The sequence below is a fragment of the Uranotaenia lowii genome, chromosome 2 (assembly GCF_029784155.1).
Source record: "Uranotaenia lowii strain MFRU-FL chromosome 2, ASM2978415v1, whole genome shotgun sequence".
Lineage (NCBI taxonomy): Eukaryota > Metazoa > Arthropoda > Insecta > Diptera > Culicidae > Uranotaenia > Uranotaenia lowii.
The window spans coordinates 376,898,269-376,918,395 of NC_073692.1; the positions used below are offsets into that span (position 1 = coordinate 376,898,269).

General features: G+C 36.5%; 3 protein-coding genes across 9 annotated transcripts in view; 2 read left to right on the top strand and 1 right to left on the bottom strand.

Annotated features, from left to right (window-relative positions):
• LOC129744150 (proteasome-associated protein ECM29 homolog) overlaps positions 1-13,845 on the top strand; it is a 34,073-nt gene extending 20,228 nt beyond the window's left edge. For 4 of the 6 annotated variants that reach the window (XM_055736547.1, XM_055736546.1, XM_055736551.1 and 1 more), the window contains exons 2-9: positions 7,375-7,619; positions 7,684-7,802; positions 7,861-8,244; positions 8,306-8,569; positions 8,625-10,552; positions 10,616-10,799; positions 11,144-13,377; positions 13,443-13,845. In XM_055736547.1, the coding sequence (XP_055592522.1) occupies positions 7,375-7,619; positions 7,684-7,802; positions 7,861-8,244; positions 8,306-8,569; positions 8,625-10,552; positions 10,616-10,799; positions 11,144-13,377; positions 13,443-13,648 (5,564 nt within the window). In that variant the 3' untranslated portion in view covers positions 13,649-13,845. Of the gene's footprint in view, positions 1-5,968; positions 6,885-6,904; positions 7,236-7,374; positions 7,620-7,683; positions 7,803-7,860; positions 8,245-8,305; positions 8,570-8,624; positions 10,553-10,615; positions 10,800-11,143; positions 13,378-13,442 lie in introns of those variants that run through there. The other 2 variants (XM_055736549.1, XM_055736548.1) reach the window with 2 other exon arrangements.
• A 2,436-nt stretch (positions 13,846-16,281) lies between these two features.
• On the bottom strand, positions 16,282-18,540 carry LOC129748633 (probable cysteine--tRNA ligase, mitochondrial). 2 transcript variants are annotated; one of them, XM_055743294.1, is made up of 2 exons: positions 18,132-18,540; positions 16,282-17,916 (listed from the first exon to the last, which is right to left on the bottom strand). In XM_055743294.1, exon 2 carries the CDS (start codon positions 17,904-17,906, stop codon positions 16,374-16,376), a length of 1,533 nt encoding a protein of 510 aa, XP_055599269.1. In that variant the 5' UTR covers positions 17,907-17,916; positions 18,132-18,540; the 3' UTR covers positions 16,282-16,373. The 2 variants fall into 2 exon arrangements, with proteins under 2 accessions (XP_055599269.1, XP_055599270.1); XM_055743295.1 differs by lacking the exon at positions 18,132-18,540 and adding an exon at positions 17,974-18,100.
• On the top strand, positions 18,335-19,096 carry LOC129748634 (cytochrome c oxidase assembly factor 5). The gene is made up of 3 exons (XM_055743297.1): positions 18,335-18,598; positions 18,697-18,798; positions 18,863-19,096. The coding sequence occupies exons 1-3, from the start codon at positions 18,494-18,496 to the stop codon at positions 18,902-18,904; spliced, it is 249 nt and encodes an 82-aa protein (XP_055599272.1). The 5' UTR covers positions 18,335-18,493; the 3' UTR covers positions 18,905-19,096.
• The last annotated feature ends 1,031 nt before the right edge of the window (positions 19,097-20,127 follow it).

Consider the following 20,127-nt stretch of genomic DNA (forward strand, 5'->3'; position numbering starts at 1 on the left):
ACCATTTTCAAACAGATTTTTTTACCATCCTCACCCTTCGAAGCAGTTTAAACACAGAGAACAGACGTACAATCTTGAACAAAAAATTTTCAAAAAGTGTGTTAAGTTTCAAATGCTGACTGACATCCAAAAAATATGATGAAAACTGACTTGAAACAGTGCCATCTATTGCGCCGTTCAGAAGTTTCAAATCAAATTTTCAAGTGCCCAGTTTTTGAAAAGGCGTAATCATTAATCATCGATAATTAAACTAATGTCGCTCTTAAATAGACGAGTTCAATTTATTGGTAGATAAATGCAATAAGAGCTACTTTTGACTGGACAGAATTCTACTTCCTTTATGTTATACGGTTTTTACTTATTGACTTTTTCGGTTAGGGAAACAACCTTTTTTTATTTTTACATTTATTATCTCTTTCATTGAAAATTGGATTTCGTGCAATGTTTTGCATTCGCAGTTATCCGTACAAAGGTTGACTGAAAAGAGGTTAGCGAGAAGAACTCCGACAGATTTTACACTGATTTGACAGGTCGCACGAATGTAGAAGTTCGCACAAATGTCGCAGTCATGAGTGCGCAGTCCAATTTAGTGCGCTGCGATAATTACGTAACGTTTCGGATTACCTTCATCCTTCATTAGATGTCCCCCAGAATAACCCGAAACGATACGTAACGATACGGCTTAGGGGGGCCCCCCGAGGGAAAAAAAGTTTTAACATTACTTTAATCATCCTACAATCATATTACAAATCCATGAAAAGATATCAAAACTAGAACATCGGAAAGAAAACTTGAAATACAAAAACTAAAAGGCCCCCGTGAAATAATATCTAAATTAGCTTTTGTCTTAAAAAAGTTAAGGAGGCCCCCTAGAGTAAGCAATGAAGGAGCTCTCCCACATTTTGCGAACTGAGAATATCAATTTCTTCTGGACCAAACACAATTAGAAAAAAAATTAAGAAGATTATGAGGCAAAACACCTTAAATTCCCATTTTTTATCGAAATGTATCAGTTACGATATTGTGTACAGAACAGGTAAAAAAATTAAAAAAAAATCTTCTCATTTTCACCACATTCAAACGTCTTGCACAACAAAAATGTTTGTTGTTACGTTAAGTTTCCAAGTTATGGTTTACTGCACTAAAATAGCAGCTAATTTCGCTTTATGAAAAACATTTCAGAATTTTACCCGGGCAGTATCCGGGTTAATACCGCGTATTATAATAACTTTTCACCTTTCAATCATTATTATTGAAATTTTCATTGATTAATAAATTCTAAACCCTTTTCCCTCCCTATTTTTGAAAGTAAAATCTTTAAAAAAAACTGTAGTTGCTTAAATTGGACGAATCGACAGTACAGGGTTTCTTTATTGAATTTTCATCCCAATTGCTGTCTTAGGCTTGAAATTTGTATTGGAACATTTTCATCTGACTTAACCAAAATTTTATCATCTACTGAAGTGAATATCCTGAATTCAGTATATCATTTTCTGAATGATCATTCTAAAATTATCATAAAAACGATCTGATTGTTGGGTTGCTAGTATCATTAAGTGATTTTCTTAATATGAATATTTCTATGATCTTAATCTCATCTTTTTCCAGATTCAATTCATTGGGATTTTCAAGTCTTGTGCTGATTTTTCAGTTACTGAAGTTCAGTTTTATAATTTTTCTGAATTTTGAAAATTCTGGATTTTTGTTTAAGGTACCAAACTAATTTGGATTCCTTATCATCTGATTTTTTTCGATGATAACTGATTCTGTGTTTTTTCAACATTTAATCTTTATTCTCATTTTTTTTCAACCGACCATTCTTGCACTAATCCCCCTTTGATTTTGAGGGCATCGAATGAAACTTTCGTCACATTTAGAATAACAATTTGAAAAAAAAATTTTATCTGATGAGAATCATATTCAAAAACATCTCATGAATAGATTTTTTTTGTGTTTCAAAGATATAGAATTGAAATTCACATTTGATGCAATTTCTGCTTTTGCTCTGGTTGTAACTCTCTTCTCTCTTTTTTTTTTTAAATTTCTTTTTAAAAAATCTCTTTTTTTTAAATTTAATTCATATTTTGTTTTTCAAAACTTGGTTTGAAATTATGATTTAGATTTGAGACACTGAGTTTTGGTTCTGAATAAAACGTGATTTAAAGTTTCGAATTCTTATAAACTTATATCTGTATCTCTATGGAATGTGGATTTCATTTGTTTTTAAATTTGTTTTCTATGTTTAAAATCTTCATGATATTTCCTAATTGTCACTAGGTAAATATTTCTCGAAAAAGCATAAACCAAAAGATCAATGATAATATGAAAATGATTTGAAATACCTATCCAGTCATTTTTTTTTAATTAGAGGATTTTAGTTCGTGATAAGATTAAAAAAAGAGAATCAGGTTTTGCATTTTGCAGCTTAAATCAGAGTTTTCATTTCTAAGAAATTTCTAAACTCTTCCACAATGTTTGCACGTGATTGATTAACAATTTTCATTCGAATATAACTGAAACTATTTTCTACGCAGCCAATTTGAAGATAGTATACTGAACTCATCTCCAGTTTTTTTTACACGTTTAAAACCTTTTGTATTTTCTGGGATAGCATTTGAAAAAAAAATCGAATTATAGGGCCCTCCCGAGAAAAATTGCCCCGGGCCCCCCGATGGCTTAATCCGGCCCTGAGTACCGGTGATGAAACTTTTTTCATTCTTTTATTTTTGCACTACTGAGGCTGTCGAAATAACTAACAGTTTTACAATAAGTTTTTGCACTTCTTGAATGGTTATCGTCAGAGGACGAATCGGCTTTATTCAATCAAATAGGAGCATTATCAACGATCAGTCTTACCTCTCAGAACTGATTCTAGACATCTCAAAGCGGGTTATTTTCAAGTATCACTTTTGCATCCCATTGTCCAAAATTTAGCACTTCTAGCTTGAAGAAAATATTCGATTAACTTTTAGGATATTTTTTTATTATGCAACCAGACGAAAGTGTTACGAAACTTTAGAAGCAATTTTCTTGAATCCTTACAAACAGTTCATACGACCTGTTCAAAACTGACCAGAATATTGTTTTTTTCTCAGTTTATTTTTGACAGTTCTCTTTGATGTGTTTGGAGACAACTGGTGACCCAGCAAAAAAAAAGTTGGTTAAAACGATCGTTAAAAATTTTGCACAAGTTTCGTGAACTAACTTGTACGTCTGTTCTCTGTGGTTTGAATTAAAATACTTGTTTGTGCCAAAGTCATGTTTAAAAATGGCAATTATTTACAGTGCAAATTACTTTTTTCATTTATTTTTTCAAGCAGAAAATGCAAATAAAATTCATACATACAGTACCGTTCATAATTGTATAGAAATTGAAAGCATGCGCACTGTCACTTCGACTTTGAACTTCCATAGCTTTTTTCTCTCATGATAGTTTTCAAAAAAATTTCAATAAAAAATGTAGCTTTTCTTTGAGATATTGCAGTTTGAATGGTAAAAGTCCAAAAAGTCCGATTTTCGTAAAATTGCTGTATCTCAGGCCACTTAAACTCTAGAAAGCTAAAATTTTGTGGTATAATAGTGTGATAGTTGATCTATCTAACGCAGAAAATTTGATCAAAAAATATTATTAGAGAAAAAAGCTATGGAAGTTCAAAGTCGAAGTGACAGTGCGCATGCTTTCAATTTCTATACAATTATGAACGGTACTGTACATATATATAATGTTTAGATTTTCTTATTATTCGACCGAATCACAGCAATAATCTGTTCAGGCTACGATGGTTTTATGCATTAATTTTATTTTCTGGAAACTTTCACTCAAAACCTTAAATAAATATTCTATTTTCTACTTTTTTGAAGATGAAATTCTTAAAATGTCGATGTTTGCCCACAGGGCAGGAAAACTGAATAATGAAAAAAAATCTTCAAACGTCAAATTTCTCTCATCAATCTACCGAACTTTGTGCTAAGGTTCAAATTTCTTTGAAATTACTTTCATAGAGTGATTCTCTTACTAAGTGTATTTTCTCTTGATGATGAAGCTCTCTGGAGCCACTTTCACTACTAGAATAATATTAAACTAGCAACATGTCTCAAATATTATCAGGTTTTTTAAATAATGCATAGAAGGATTGCGTTGATTATTAAAAATAAAATCCCGGACACCGTAAATAGAGATGAAAATATTTAGCACAGGGGAACAGAAGACAAAATATTTAAATTACAACCTAGTACCATGCACACAGAAAAATAAAAATTAGTTTCAGAGGTAAGTGCCGTAAAAACAAAGGATTTTTTCCTTTAATTCTTAGACTAATTAAAATTACTTAGATTCAAATATATTTTCCTTTGCTTCGAAGAAATGTTTTCCTTCGAAGAAATGTTTTCCTTCGAAGAAATGTTTTCCTTCGAATCAAAAAACGTTTCTTGATTCAAAATTTGAAATACTTTGTTTCAAAATCTCAAATCCCTTGAATCTTTAGCATTTTCGTTTGATGCCATAATATTTTCCTTTATTTTCAAGTTTTTTTTTTATTTTAATTTAAAATCATTTTTTTTATCTAATAATTTTCTTTCGTTTCCATAAAATCTAGTTCCACCAAAAGTTTCCTTCGAGAAAGAATAATAAATTTATTTTTCATAAATATATTTTTATTCATCTTTTGCCACTGCGTTTTCTTCCTGGTCCAGATTTTTGGTAGTCTACCTGTAAATAAGAGAGAAAGATAGAAAACCTTTAAGTAAACATGACACAACTGAATGACAAAAATAATTTCCAAAAACAATGAATGTAATGCTAGGGAGGTAATTATGCAATTGCAACTTTAAGATTGTAGCAGAACAATAAATAATACTAATTTTTAAACATCTGTCTGTCTGTCAATGTATCGGATCGTCTTGGAATTCCCCAACTTCCAACTTGATACATTTCTTGGTACCAATCGTCGTCGGCTGAGTTGGCCTTAAACGAATTTAAAACTTTAGTAATTTAGATCAGATAAATTGAAAACAAACTCACCAAAAATCCTCTACGCTATTGAGACGGCACAATGTTATCCATCATTGGAGGTTTCGATGAAAATTTAATCAAAATCAAAGAATTTGTTCATTGATTCTGGCACAAATAGTTTTCTTTTGATTTAAAGTAAGGTAGGTACATTAATTCGGATTTTTCTTACAATATCTTGAAATGATTTTGTTTCGTTTCGATCGAAAAAATTAGTTTTAGATTCAAAAAACGCTAGCACCTTGATTCATAAATGTATTTCTTTTTATTTAATGCACTAGTTTTCTTTTTTTTTTTTTTATAATTCCTTTATTTGAAACGGCTCATGCCTTTAGGCTTTAAGGAGCCAAACTCGTTTTGTATTTTTACAATTGGTATGCTTAGCTTAACACTTGTTTAGAAACTAGTTTTCTTTGCGTGTACTAATTTTCCCCCCAATTTGAAAATAAATTACAGCCTTAAATGGAACAAGATTGTTTCTAGTTTTTATAAAGTTTCTACGGAATTCAAATCAAGTGTTATACAAGATTTCAGGATGAAAAATGACTAGAATAATTGAGATATTATTTAAATCCTCAGAACAAACTCTTTACTTTATTATAAATTGATATTCGTATGAAATTTCTTCATAATGTCTTCAGTTTGGTTTTTATTTAAAATGGACGTTTCAACTAAATTTGTTAAAAATATACCGGATTCGAAAGCCTTATTTTTGGTTTTTTTTAAATGTAAAACTTGTTTTAAGCAATTGATTGAAATAACCAAAACACTAATTTTGCACTTTTAAATCCTTAGATACGCAACATATTTTTGTCATTTTTGTCATTTTTGTCATTTTTTGTCATTTTTGTCATTTTTGTCATTTTTGTCATTTTTGTCATTTTTGTCATTTTTGTCATTTTTGTCATTTTTGTCATTTTTGTCATTTTTGTCATTTTTGTCATTTTTGTCATTTTTGTCATTTTTGTCATTTTTGTCATTTTTGTCATTTTTGTCATTTTTGTCATTTTTGTCATTTTTGTCATCTTTTGTCATCTTTTTTCATTTTTGTTATTTTTGTCATTTTTGTCAGTATTGTCATTGTTTTTTTTTTGTCACCCAATAATGCACGTTAATCCACGTTGAAGTCGAACATTAGAAATCAAATCGTTCAACAAATTATCGGCATTGCCTACAAACTCGACACAACCATCCAGTGGATACCAAGTCATGTATCCCTGGAGGGTAACGATATCGCGGACGCTCTGGCAAAGGCTGGCACAACTTCCACAGAAATCTTCAAAAATGGTCTCTTCATGAAGGATGCTCTGAACTATTTCAAACAAGAGAAATTAGAATCAACCAGAACATGGTATCTAAATTACTCAGAAAGAGAAGGACAGCCTGGCAAATTCTTCCAGGCTACACAACAAAGCTTCGAGGAAACCCCTTGGTACTCAAAGAAAAAACTTACCAGCTGGGAAATAAGAACCTTAAACCGTATTCTAGCGGGCCACAGCTACTCCAAATATTGGCTTGCCAAGTGGAAAATTGTAGACGATCCGAACTGCGATGTTTGCCTGACACCGGAAACGGCAGAACATACCATTCTCTACTGTACAAAATACAACAGTAACAGAACAAAATATTCTTTTGGACACAAATTTCAAACACTGATTGAATTATGCAAAACAAACGAAATATCCATCTACCAAGAAGTGACCAATTTCCTGCGGGACATAAAATCGGAATTATAATAACCACCCGACTGCGAGGTGGAATTCAACATTATAGACTTGCTGGGTATATGGTCAATGCTACCGGTCCCATACTAAGTTGATTGAAAATCAATCAACAATCAGAAAGAAGAAGAAGAAGAATGCAGTTTACGAACGCTGTAAGACATTTATGTGATTATTGCATTTTCATCGAGTGTGATCCGGCCTGACCAAATCTTCACCCCTCCTCTGTTTCGCCGCCTTTGACAATTGTTTGTTTACTATACCCCGCTTGCAACTTTTCACCCGTTCCCACCCGCTTCAACCTACCTTCGTTGACGTTTGGTATTTTTATCAGCGACATTTTGCACAAGCAAAACATCACCGTTTTTTGTGGTGGCTCGTCGCGTTTGCAATTTGTTCCGATTCCGCGGATAATATCGTTAAAATACAGTTAAAAATTGTGTTTATATCTGAAGACTGGCAATAGAATAAAGCAATTATGGCATCCAATCAGGCAGAGGAGCTGGGTAAGATTTAATGTCGTTTTTATGTGGGTTTCTTTGAGTCAAAAAATATTCACGACCGCGATGACGATGCACTTTGGGTCCCATTTTGTGCGGAATTTTAAATGAGAAAAAGTTATGATAATTTCCATTTTTTTTACAGAATTACTGGAACGGGTTCTACTTCGGCTCGGCTGTGCCGATACGGATGAGCAGTTGCAGAACACCGTGACCAAGTTCCTGACGCCGGTACTGATCAAGATTACGTCACCGCACGAAGCGGTCCGCAAGAAGGTCATGGAAATCCTGACCCACATCAACAAACGGCTCAAGTCCCGGAACCAGATTCAGCTTCCGCTCGGGCCCCTGCTGCAGCAGTATCAGCAATCTAACTCGTCGTTCTTGATAGTATGGAAATTGTTTTCCCGAAAAAGTGGATGCCATTTCAGGGAATTTGTTTTTCTTTTTCCAGAATTTCGCAATAATTTACATCACGATGGGCTTTCCACGGTTAACCATTCAGGAGCAAACGGAGTTGGCTCCCTCCCTGATGAATTGCTTGGAGGGAAAGCCTGAACCACATCAGGACAAGTAATTCCAAATTCTGCTAAACATTCAAGGAAGAAATCTAATGAAAATTCGATTTCAGGATTCTGATGCTAGTTCTACCGCTGCTGGGGGAAATTAAGATTCCGGACAATCCGGAAAATCGTTCGGAGCTGCTCGGTCTTTCCGGCAAACCGCACAGCAAGCAACAGTTGCTGTCGATTCTGATGGATGTTTTGCTGTTACCTTACGGAACGACACAGGACGGTGTTGTTCCACCGGGTATGAGCAATTACTCCTTCAAGCGTGTAACCAGCGAACATCTGAAAGCCGAAGAGCTGGAACAGCTCAAGAAGGGAATCGTTCGGTTTTTGTGCGGTGGCATTTTTCCGGAACCGGAAATTCTTTCCCATCTGATTGTCGCTTCCGCAGACACTCGGTTTTCAGTTGCCACCCCTGCAATTGTTGAGCTCAACAAAATAACCTCGTAGGGCTTCTGTTTATAAGCTTGAAAGGCGTTGAATTTATTTGTATTTTGAATTTTCTAGATCTCTCGATTGGGCAGATCCAAAGCTTTCGGCTCCGTTGTACGTTTTGTTTTCCGGAAACGGTTCCAAGATTCCGGATCGGAAAACGACACCGGTATGTACCCGGGTACGGCAGAAGCTGCTGCAACATCTGCTGAAGTGTCGTGGCAACGGAATCATCACGGCCAAGGGTATTCAGGTTATTTTCGAGTCGCTGTTCGGCGAAGTGACCAATCAAAAGTGCAAGGTTCTTGCGCTGCAGTTTGCCGATAAGTTGATCACCAAGTCTGTCGATTAAAGTCAATCAGTGGAAACATTTTAACATAATTTTCTTCTCCAGTGGCCAACCAGACTTGATCAACAAGCTCTCGAAGGTGCTGCTAACGGGGATCTCAAAACTGATAGGTCCAACCTCGGAGGAGGTAAACGAAGTTCAGAATGCTGCCTACAACGCGATGGCTCAGTTGGCGATCGTTTGTCCTACAACGGTCAATCAAGACATGCAGCTGGTTGCTGGCTATTTCGATCATCTTTCCCAGGCTCCCGTTGAGTTGCATTCGTCAATTCGGGAAGCCCTCGTTGCCCTAGCACAGGCTTTCGATTGGAAGAAGCAACCCAAGGCTCAATCTTCGGGTAGTGAAAGTCCGATGGCTACGGACGATCTCACCGCCAAAGGAAGATTTGTTCCGAATTCGAATCAGTTGTTGCTTCTGGGATTACTTGGAGAGAAGGCCGAATCGAAGTTGACCATTGTACAGAATGTTGCTTCGGTGTTTTTGACTACTTGCTTCCCGGATTACTACGTTCCGTCTCGATACTTGCTGTTGATTATTTGCGGGGAAAGTTCTCAGTTGAGGGAGATGATGACCACTTATTTGTACGGAGTCTCGCGGAAGGATCACATCAATTACGGAGCCATCGTTTCGGTGGAAGATTTCCAAGAATTGGCCGAGGATAAAGAGGCGAAAAACCCGTTTTCGGCTACCAACGAACCTCGAAGGATTGTTCTTCCTTGTTTCCGCGATATGATGGAGTACGTGGCTATGAAATCTGAACGAAAAACGGCTACAATTCTTGACCGACCTGGATACGGGAAAGTTAAACTGCCATATAACTTCGATACTTATATTGAGATCCTAGATTATCTGAGGATTTGCTTACTATTCAACGCTGGTGTCAACACTCATCCGGACGATGACAAGGAAGTACTGAAGTTGGCAGCATTTTTGAAGAAATTCGCCGTGGAAACTGGTAATCGAGACATCCTTAAGAAATACAACGAACTCATCAGGAAGTTGATAATAGGTCGAAAAGGATTTGTAGAACTAACTTGTATGTATGATCTGGTCAATGGAGTTCCAGAAGTTTTGGCTTCTGAAAACAAGGACCTACTGAGCACTTTAGGTTCTTCACTCAAAGAGATATCTGAGCCCACCAGAGCTCTCATTGCCAAGGTCTATGGAATTCTGCTGGCATACAACAGTAACGAACAAGAGCTAGAAACTCAAATTAAAGAACTTCTATCCCTAAGCAATAAATCCCTCGAAAACAGACACGGATCAATCCTAGCAGCGGCAAATGCTGTTCATCGAAAGCTTATCATAACCCCGGCACTTCAAGAGTGGCAAATCTTCAAAGACCTCGTACAATTACTAATCACCTTGCTAGACGATTCACAATCCTTGCTCCAATCGGCTTCGATCAAATCTCTCAGCTTGATCGGTTCCAGTACGAAACTTCCCCTAAAGGGAGACGATTCAACCGATCAGACCAAAATGGAAACCGATCAGCAAGAATCGGCATCGACCAAGGCTTCCCTGTTCAAAAAGCTGATGACTTTACTTCAGAGTGGTCACACGAAGGCAAAGATTCGTGAAGACGTTGCCCACTGTCTCGGATATTTAGCTGTGGGAGACAAAGAATTTTACGCCAACCGTTTGCTGGAAGGATTCCTCGGTCTTCTAAAAATGACAAAAGACCCAGCTCTGCATATCGCAATGGGCCAAGCGATCGTTTACACCTTGCAAGGTTTATCCACTGGAGAGAGAGTTGCCGATCTGGATTCCCAGGGCAACATCGATGACGAAAAGCTGACGTGGTTCGTGATTGAACTGGTCAAGAAGGTTAATGAACCACATGCTTACCTCAAACAGGCTTGTGCCATTTGGCTTCTGGCCATTGTTAAAAACTGCAATAAGCGAAAGCCTATTATCGATAATCGACAGATTTTGCAGTTGGCCCTGACCGATTTGCTTTCTGAGGATAACGGTTTGTGATCTTCTAATTTTAGTTTTTAAAACGGTATTTCATAAAAAAAAAATCTAATTTCAGAACTGGTTCAAGATGTTGCATCCCGTGGTTTGGGTATCGTTTTCTCCATTTCCAGCAACGACAACCAGGAGGAACTGTCCAACTTATTGCTTGATCAACTGATCGGTGGCAGGCGTCAGGTGCAGAAAGTTACAGCCGATACCAAACTGTTCGAGGAGGGTGTTTTGGGGAAAGCTCCCACAGGGTGAGTTCATTGCTCGAATTTGTCGATCTTTTTGACGCCAACTGAATTTAGTTTAATCATGTGCGAAAACAAAATACCGAAAACTGCTTTCAAACGATTGAGGTCTCAATTTGAAACTTAAATTTGGGATCGAAAATTTGAATTAGAAATTTGGAATCTTCATCAAAAATTTGAAATCTGAATCGGAATCTGAAATCTGAATCGGAAATCTGAATCTAAAATCCGAATCTGATATCTGCATTCGAAATCCATTTTTAAATTTTTCATCTGAAATATAAATCCGATATCAAATTCTTGAATTCAAAAGTGAGTTTCAAGTGTTTATTTGTTTTTTCTTATTCTAGCGGCAACTTAACCACCTACAAGGAACTCTGCAGCCTGGCCTCGGATCTGAATCAACCGGAGATGATCTACCAGTTTATGCAGCTGGCCAATCACAATGCAACCTGGAACAGTAAGCTGGGTGCCGCCTTTGGCCTTCAATCGATTTCCAAGTCCGCGAAACTCAAAATGGAACCCTACCTTGGCAAAATTGTCCCAAGGCTGTTCCGTTATAAATACGATCCGACCCCGAAAATTCAGAATTCGATGATTTCCATCTGGGATTCCGTAGTCAGTGATTCGAAGGCAACGGTTGAACTGTATTATTGGGACATTTTGGATGATGTTAGTAAGAACTTGACTTCATCGGAGTGGCGAACGAGAATCGCTTGCTGCCTGGCTGTGAGAGATCTGATTAAGCGAACCAGTGGACTGAAGTTGCGATCAGATGAATTACGGAAGGATGGAAGCGAGCCAATGGAAGTGGAGGTGCCGGAACCTGAGCTAGCTTATCTTTGGAGTCAACTGTTAAGGGTGATGGATGATATTCACGAGGGCACGAGACTGGCTGCGGAAGGGACTGCCAGTGCTTTGAGTAAAGTTTGCGTCGTAGCAGCTTCCAGTGAGAGAAGTAAATCTGGGTTGAATGTTGCCAGCTCAATTATCCCGTTGTTTTTGGAAAAAGGTGTGACGAATACCGTTCCGGAGATCCGAAAGCTAAGTATTAAGACCTTATCGGATTTGATCGATTCGGCTGGGTCGTTGATTATGCCACATTTGATTAGCTTGGTCCCCTGTTTACTACAAGCAACTGGAGAGTTGGATTCTGCCAAGTTATCGTATCTATCGAACATGATGGCTGGACAATCGGGAGGTACTCAAGAAGTCGTTGATTCTATGAGGGCGGAAGCTGCAAAACAGCACTACACCATGGAAACTTTGTCCAAGTGTATTCGACATATTGATTACCCGACCTTGGAGAAAATGACTCCAGCTGTTCTGGATGTTTTAAAGACGTCGGTAATTTTGGGAACAAAAGTAGCTTGCGCTCACTTTATTTGCTTGATCAGTATTCAGCTGGGAGCGGAAATGCAACCACTCACAAGTAAATATCTGGGAGCATGTTTCACCGGGCTTTCGGATCGAAACGCCACCGTTAGGAAGTATTTTGCCTCGGCCATCGGTCACCTCATTGGGGCAGCCAAGGAACAGTCCATCGTGCGTCTTTTCGCGAAACTACAGGAGTTTTATTTCGAGCAGCAGTCCAACAAAGCTGTACCGTGGACTATTCAAGCGATCAACAAACGTCACCAGGAAGTTCTAAAGGATTATTCCGGCAACGTTATGCCATTGATGTTTTTCGCAATGCATGAAGAGTCGACGGAGGATACGAAGTCTACCCTTGAGCTGTGGCAGGATTTGTGGCACGATATCAATACTGGCGATGCTGGTCTAAGGATGAATCTTACGGCTATCCTAGAAATTCTAGAGTCTAAGCTAAATGACCCTTCGTGGTTGCTGAAGGCCCAAGCTGGTAACGCAATCAACACCTTAGCCACTAAGCTTAGTTCTAACCTGGAAGATCCGGTGCGTTTGAAGTTGATTGAACTGGTTCTTAGTAACGTTTCCGGTAGGACATTCCAAGGAAAGGAAAAACTTCTTCAAGCTCTCGCCAGTTTGTGTAAGAATCTGAAAAAAGACACCAATCACTACGTGCAGATTATTGACGCCCTGATGAAGGAATGCCGCAAGGAAGAACCTGTCTACCGAACTCATGCTCTGAAAGCGCTTGGCAACGCATTGGAAGAATTGAAAGAAGATCGATTCGAGGAAGTTTACAACATGGTTTGGTATCTGTTGGACAAACAAGACCTTTCCGATGGCGACAAAGACGGTGAAAAAGAAGTGCTAACGTCCGACGAAAAGAACAAGCAGATGCTCATTTTTGTCAACCTGAAGGAAACGGTTTGCGAAACTTTGGGTAAAGCATGGCCGGAACAGTCAATCGAAACGCAAACCAAATACCAGGTGAAGTTTGTCGAAAAATGCGTACAGTGTTTGAAGTTGAACACTCGACAGGTGCAGATCTGTTTGCTGCAAGCTTTAGGAAGATTCCTGGATAGGTTACATTTGTTGCGAAAGGACGAGCTCTCGGTGGAAGAAAACAAAGAGAAAAAGGCCAAGGTTGACTCCGAGAACGATGAAGTACTTCAGAAAGTTTGCAAGACTGTCCTGTCCGCTGTTGTGGAAGTGGCTGGTATTTTCTTTACATTATCAATTTTAGTAAACAATTGAAACTGATTTAAATATGTTCTGTTTTAGGAATCCCTCACACCGGGCTGAAGAAGGAAGCCCTGAACATCATGTTAATCCTGATCAACAAACTAAAGGCGAAGGACCCGACCAAGGTGGCCAAAGAGTTGGCAATGGTTTCGCAGACCTTTGAGCAGATTGTGGTGCTGCTGCAAAAAGATGCCGCACCGGAGGTTAAATGCCGCCTGAAAGATATCGAAGATAAGCTCAAATAAGAGTGCTCCTTAAGGTGGTAGACTAGGACTAGGTCCTCTCTATAGGATTAAACGTGTGCTGTGCGTGGTTTGAAATCGCTCAACCCCTCCAATGGGCAGGGTAAAGCTCTCGATTGAAATGTGTAGGCATATCCCTCACCTTTTTGAACCATGTGGTTGCGAAACCAGGAATAAAAACATACATTGTGAGATTGAAATTTTGCCTATTGCAAATGGGAAATACGAGAAAGCCTACGTGCGTATACTTAAAAATAAGTGAATTTTAATGTTATTTATGTGTCTAAGGCCGCGTTTTCACAAAACTCATAATTCATGTATACATATTGATGCGTACATCTTTAAAATTTTATACGTAATACACACACTTTTAAAGATAATTTTGAGTTTTAAAATATCAGAGTTTTTTTTTTCAAATGATATGAACTCGTTTTTTTACTTATAGGAGTTTTAAAACACTACATTCAATGATTTTTAAAATCATAATTTAAGTGCAATTATTGCACTCATCAATAGAAAAAGCCCCTAGATGTAGATAATTGATGTCTGTATAACAGTTGAAGGCTCTGCTGGAGAATCAAAATACAATGAACCTAAAAATTATCGCCGGTTTACCAAATACAAGACATTACACAACAATTACAAAAAAAACAAATGTCGTAAAATGAAAAACAATGATGAAAAATTATAAAAATGACGAAAATACAGAAAATTGAAAAATAAAACAAAAAAATACAAAAATAAACTAAAACCAAAATAAGCAAAAAATGGCAAAAAAGACGAAAAAGACGAAAAAGATGAAAAAGACGAAAATGATGAAAAAGACGAAAAAGACGAAAAAGACGAAAAAGACGAAAAAGACGAAAAAGACGAAAAAGACGAAAAAGACGAAAAAGACGAAAAAGACGAAAAAGACGAAAAAGACGAAAAAGACGAAAAAGACGAAAAAGACGAAAAAGAGGAAAAAGACGAAAAAGATGAAAAAGACGAAAAAGACGAAAAAGACGAAAAAGATGAAAAAGACGAAAAAGACGAAAAAGACGAAAAAGATGAAAAAGATAAAAAAGACAAAAAAGACAAAAGAGACAAAAGAGACAAAAAAGACAAAAAAGACAAAAAAGACAAAAAAGACAAAAAAGACAAAAAAGATAAAAAAGACAAAAAAGACAAAAAAGACAAAAAAGACAAAAAAGACAAAAAAGACAAAAAAGACAAAAAAGACAAAAAAGACAAAAAAGACAAAAAAGACAAAAAAGACAAAAAAGACAAAAAAGACAAAAAAGACAAAAAAGACAAAAAAGACAAAAAAGACAAAAAAGACAAAAAAGACAAAAAAGACAAAAAAGACAAAAAAGACAAAAAAGACAAAAAAGACAAAAAAGACAAAAAAGACAAAAAAGACAAAAAAGACAAAAAAGACAAAAAAGACAAAAAAGACAAAAAAGACAAAAAAGACAAAAAAGACAAAAAAGACAAAAAAGACAAAAAAGACAAAAAAGACAAAAAAGACAAAAAAGACAAAAAAGACAAAAAAGACAAAAAAGACAAAAAAGACATAAAATAAGACAAAATAAAACAGACAAAAAAAAATAGACAAAAAAGACAAAAAAATAAAAAAGACAAAAAAGATCAAAAAAAGACAAAAAGAGAAAAAGACAAAAAAAGACAAAAAAGATGAAAGACAAAAAACGCATCAAGACAAAAAATAAGCAAAAAAGATAATCAAAAAGACAATTAAAAGTAAAAAAAAAAAAACAAAACAAAAAAATAAACAAAAAATGACAAAAATAAAACAAAAAAAAGACAAAAAAAAAAGATTTAAAAAGGTTAAAAAAGACGAATAAAGCCAAAATAGAAAAAACACAAAAAGGCAAAAATAAATAATAAAAATACAAAAAAAGGAACAAAAAAGAGACAAAAATAAGACAGAAAAGATTAAAGAGACAAAAAAAGAAAAAAAAAATGTCAAAAAAGACAAAAAAAGACAGAAAAATAAACAATAAATAAGACTAAATAAAACAGACAAAAGAAAACAAAAATACGGAAAATGACATAAAAAGACAAATAAAAGACAAAAAAAGATAAAAAAGACCAAAAAAAGACAAAAAAAGGCAAATAAAAGACAAAAAAAAGATGAAAAAGACAAAAAGAGGAAAAAAGAGACATAAAATGACAAAAAAGTCAAAAATAAACAAAAAAAAAAGACGAAAAAAGACAGAAAAATGACAAAAAAACCAACAAAGAGAATAAAGTAAAAAAAGTAAAAAAAGAGACAAAAAGACAAAAAAGCCAAAATATTAAAAATATCCAAACAAAAATTAAAGAAGACAAAAATACATAGAAAGCAGCTAAAATACACAAAAAGTCACAGAAAGCCTCAATGAGACACAAAACACACGCTAAAGTGCACAAAAATTCGCATTTTGGGTATTAATTTGATTTTTTTATGATTTTCGTTAATTTGTCTCTTCTCGTATTCCTCATTCAGTTTTATCGCGATAATCATTTTTAAATTCCTGTAATATTTAAGTTTTTGTCAATCTTCATGTTTTTCTTAGTCATTTAGTGGACTCAAAGTCAGCCTGGGAAAGTTTTCAATCTAGAATGTTTCTCGAAAAAAAAGCAACAGGTTTATTTGTTTAGTACCGACTAATTTAACAAATTTATTCTGCCATTGTTTTGTCCTATGAATAAAGTAACATTGTTTGCCTAAACTATGCCTTACAAACTATCGCTTCAAAAAACTCCACGAGTAAGTTTTGCCATGATCCTTGATCTCTACATTAGCTTGTCGAAGCTGATCCCGTATCTCGTCACACAAACCAAACAGCTGCCGGTTTTTGGTTTCCATAGCCTGCCCTCGAATGGATCCACGAATCTGCAGAACACTCTCGATAAGCTTCTCAAGGGATTGATGAGATTCTTCGGATGTTGAGGCGTTTTTGGATGGTCCAAACGACACGAGTCCCAGTAGGTCAAACTTCGATCGGACATAGTTTGCGACAGATTGAATTGGTCCGACTTCTGAGGCTACTATTAAATCGTTTCCTTTCTGATTGATCATTTTGTTAATTGAACTTGTAAGTTCTCCTAGCGCGGATATCACGTTTGCAGTGTTGAAGTCATTACTCAGATATTCGTTGATCTTGGAGTCAACTTCTTCAAGCTTCTCTTGAATTTGATTCACATCTAAAGGAACAACTTTCTTTGCACCACTCACATAAGCCCTGGAATCATCCATAAAGGAGTGGAACTTTTTCAAGGTATTCGTTGCCACGGCCATAGATTCATCACCGTAAACAATTGAGCTGCGATAGTGCGACAGTAGACACAGCATCCGGAACTCATCAGCGGTAAACTTTTCCAACAGCTCCCCAATGCTGATGGTATTCTTCAGCGATTTCGACATTTTCTCAACCTGTCCGTCCAGGTGAAGCTGCCCGGTATGAAGCCAATGGGTAACCCAATCTGACACGCTGTGATAGCAGCAACTCTGTGCCTCCTCGTTCTCGTGATGTGGAAACCGAAGGTCCAAACCACCGGCGTGGAAATCTATCCGGCTTCCGAACAATCTGGTTGCCAGACTTGAGCATTCGATGTGCCACCCAGGACGACCTGGACCAAACGGTGCCTCCCAGAATGGTTCCTTCGGTTTAGCGGCTTTCCAGAGTGCAAAATCTGAGGTATTTTCTTTTGCTCCACCGCTGGATTTAGGGTGCTCTGGTATGTTCTGAAGTTTTCCGTAAGTCGGGTACTTGGCAGTGCGGAAATAAACGGATTCGTTCACTGACTTATAAGCGAATCCTTTTTCTATCAAAGTGTTTATAAAACCAATGATGTCGGTCATGTGGTCGGTGACTCTCAGTTTAATATCCGGTCTTAGGACGTTCAATCGATCCAAGTCGGACCAAAACTCCTCCTCATATTGCTGGGAAATCTGCTCCCAAGTTTTCCCCAATTGGGCAGCTCGTTTTATAATTTTATCATCGATATCGGTGATGTTCATCGCCGTCACCAGATTCAACCGAAAGTGGTCGCGCAATATTCGCTGCACGATATCCAAACGTACGTAGCAACTGGCGTGGCCAATGTGGGCCGAATCGTATACTGTGGGGCCGCATGTGTAGAAAGTGGATGTCCATGGGTTGACCAAGTTTAGTGAGGCTTTGCCGCGTGTTTTGCATGAGTAGATTGAGATTTTTGATGGGTCTAAGGGAATTTTGGTGCTGATCTGGCGAATGTGACGTAGTTTTGTGAACATGATTATAAGCCTGAAAAGATAAGAATTTTTTACAAATTGTGTCTCAAAAACCAAATGTTAGATTCACTTTTTAGGAATAGTTACTATGTACTTTTTAAGTGACAAATTAACTGTTCAATACCTATATATTTTTAATTTATATTAAACATTTTAAAAAATACTCAAAATTTAGTTCGTAGTGTGATGCTTCTGGCTTTACTTTTAAATCAAATTCTCACTTCTTACCTGAACTTTGACTTGTTTTCGAAATTTCAAAGGATTGTAACACAAGTTTCATACAACTTTTTTCCTAAAAATCAAAATTTCCCTAAATTTTGATCATATTATCCTAAAAATATACGGATAAGCAAAATGCAACCGAAAAAACAGACGAATGATGAAGGATTTGTAAACAAAAACATCTGATTCCGGTGCTTCTGCGATTGCAAGATCTGTCACTGCTGGCTGCTGAAAGTGAATCAAAACAAAATAAATTGTGCAATTCTCTCGGCAAACTGGTGGAATGTTCTCGGATTTCTAGATCGGAAAAATCCTTTAATTTACGGTACTTTTCATAAAAAAGGATATTTAAACACATTCGACACAAGATGATGCGCTACGAGGGAAATCAGGAGCTGGCGGATAAAACGGCCTGCGCCCGGGTGAGAGCCGATTTGAAAATGTGTCTGCTGAAGAGCGATTGCTGTGCGAAGGTTGGTTTGTTATTTAATTATTTTTTAATAAATAATTTACGATATAAGTTATTGTTTAATGTTTCTAATTGTTTCAAAATGTTAATTTTTTTTCTTAGGATAAGAACTTGCCTCGTGATTGTCTGTACAAAACCGATGGGACCGTGCCAGACGAGTGTCACGCTTTGCGGAACACATTTTTCGAGTGTAAGCGGTCGTTGGTAAGAATCTAAAATTATTATTTCAAAAATGAACATATTAACACCTAGCATTTAACATTTTTAGTTGGACAATCGAACCCGATTCCGGGGCAGAAAAGGATATTGAATCCCTGTGTACTTTCCGGTTTTTCTGTTATCAGCGTTTTGGATTAGGATGGGTACCAACTCGATACCTAACCGGTGGTGCAGTATTCTGGCTGCGTCCTTATTGTAAGGTAGATTTATCATTTGTTGTGATTCATTGAAAGAGGGTGGATTGAAATATAATTCAAAGGCTTGTAGTTTACAATTTAACATACATATTTTGCATTGCGTGATTGTTGATGACCTTGCCATGATGTTCGTTAGACTCTTTTATAGAGATTTTTTTTATATACAGCAGGTAGAAGAATTGCAAAACTATTTTGAATATCAAGATACAGCAGTTCTCTACGTTCTATGGCCCATCACATCTCTTACTATAATTAAGGTCATTTGAGCCACCTGGTGAAAATTTCGTAGGCTCCGGTTAAACAAATAACAGTTTTCATCTAAGCTGGAATAAAAGTGGAGGTTCTAGAAGTCAACATAATTAATATGCAACGCATATGCACCGCACAAGAAGATCGCATTTATTTCCAAAAACTGCACTTGAATGACCTTGCTAATTTAAGGACCGTGAAATTCAAGACCAAATGAATATGACGGAGGCTTCCGCTTAACTTGTAACGTCCCAAGCCGCAGAAAGTCGCATGGATACTTCATCTTGTTCTTTGAAAGTTCCGAACTGGCCTAAAACAAGGTACTCGACTGCTAAACGAACATGAAAAGTTTATTGAAAAGCATCTTTGTGCGGTCTATGTAAATTACAACATAGGAAAATCAATTTGAGGATAGAGCTTTATAATGAATTTCAAACGATTTTTCTTGGTTTCAAACGGAACTTCTATAAAACTTCTATGCGAATTTAGTTGTGTCAATAATTTTCACTTTTTTAACATTCTCTTTACATTTTTCAATTGTGTTCTTTATATGTGACCAGTGAACATGAGATGGATCATTTATAAAAGGAAGATTGGTTGTTTTATTACCGTTGCCGTAACGAAAATAGACTGATCTTTACATAACCTTAGGTAATTGTTTATTGTTTATTGAAAATAATATCATCTGACATAGGTGTCTTAATGATCTACTTAATACTATTTGTACATAGAATGGTAGGTATTCTTAGTTTCGTCTAAAAATTGAAATGGATACATTAAAGTCAAAGTGTGTAAAATGACGTAAAAAGCATGTTATTTCGGAACGTAGAGGGTGTTGCTGCCATAGCGCGTGCTTCTTGATTCCAGA

Coding starts and splice junctions, on each gene's coding strand:
- LOC129748633 (XM_055743294.1), bottom strand. CDS start 17,906: ATGTTCACAAAACTACGTCACATTCGCCAGATCAGCACCAAAATTCCC.
- LOC129748634 (XM_055743297.1), top strand. CDS start 18,494: ATGATGCGCTACGAGGGAAATCAGGAGCTGGCGGATAAAACGGCCTGC. Junction 18,599..18,696: donor AGAGCGATTGCTGTGCGAAG/GTTGGTTTGTTA, acceptor TTTTTTTCTTAG/GATAAGAACTTGCCTCGTGA. Junction 18,799..18,862: donor TCGAGTGTAAGCGGTCGTTG/GTAAGAATCTAA, acceptor TAACATTTTTAG/TTGGACAATCGAACCCGATT.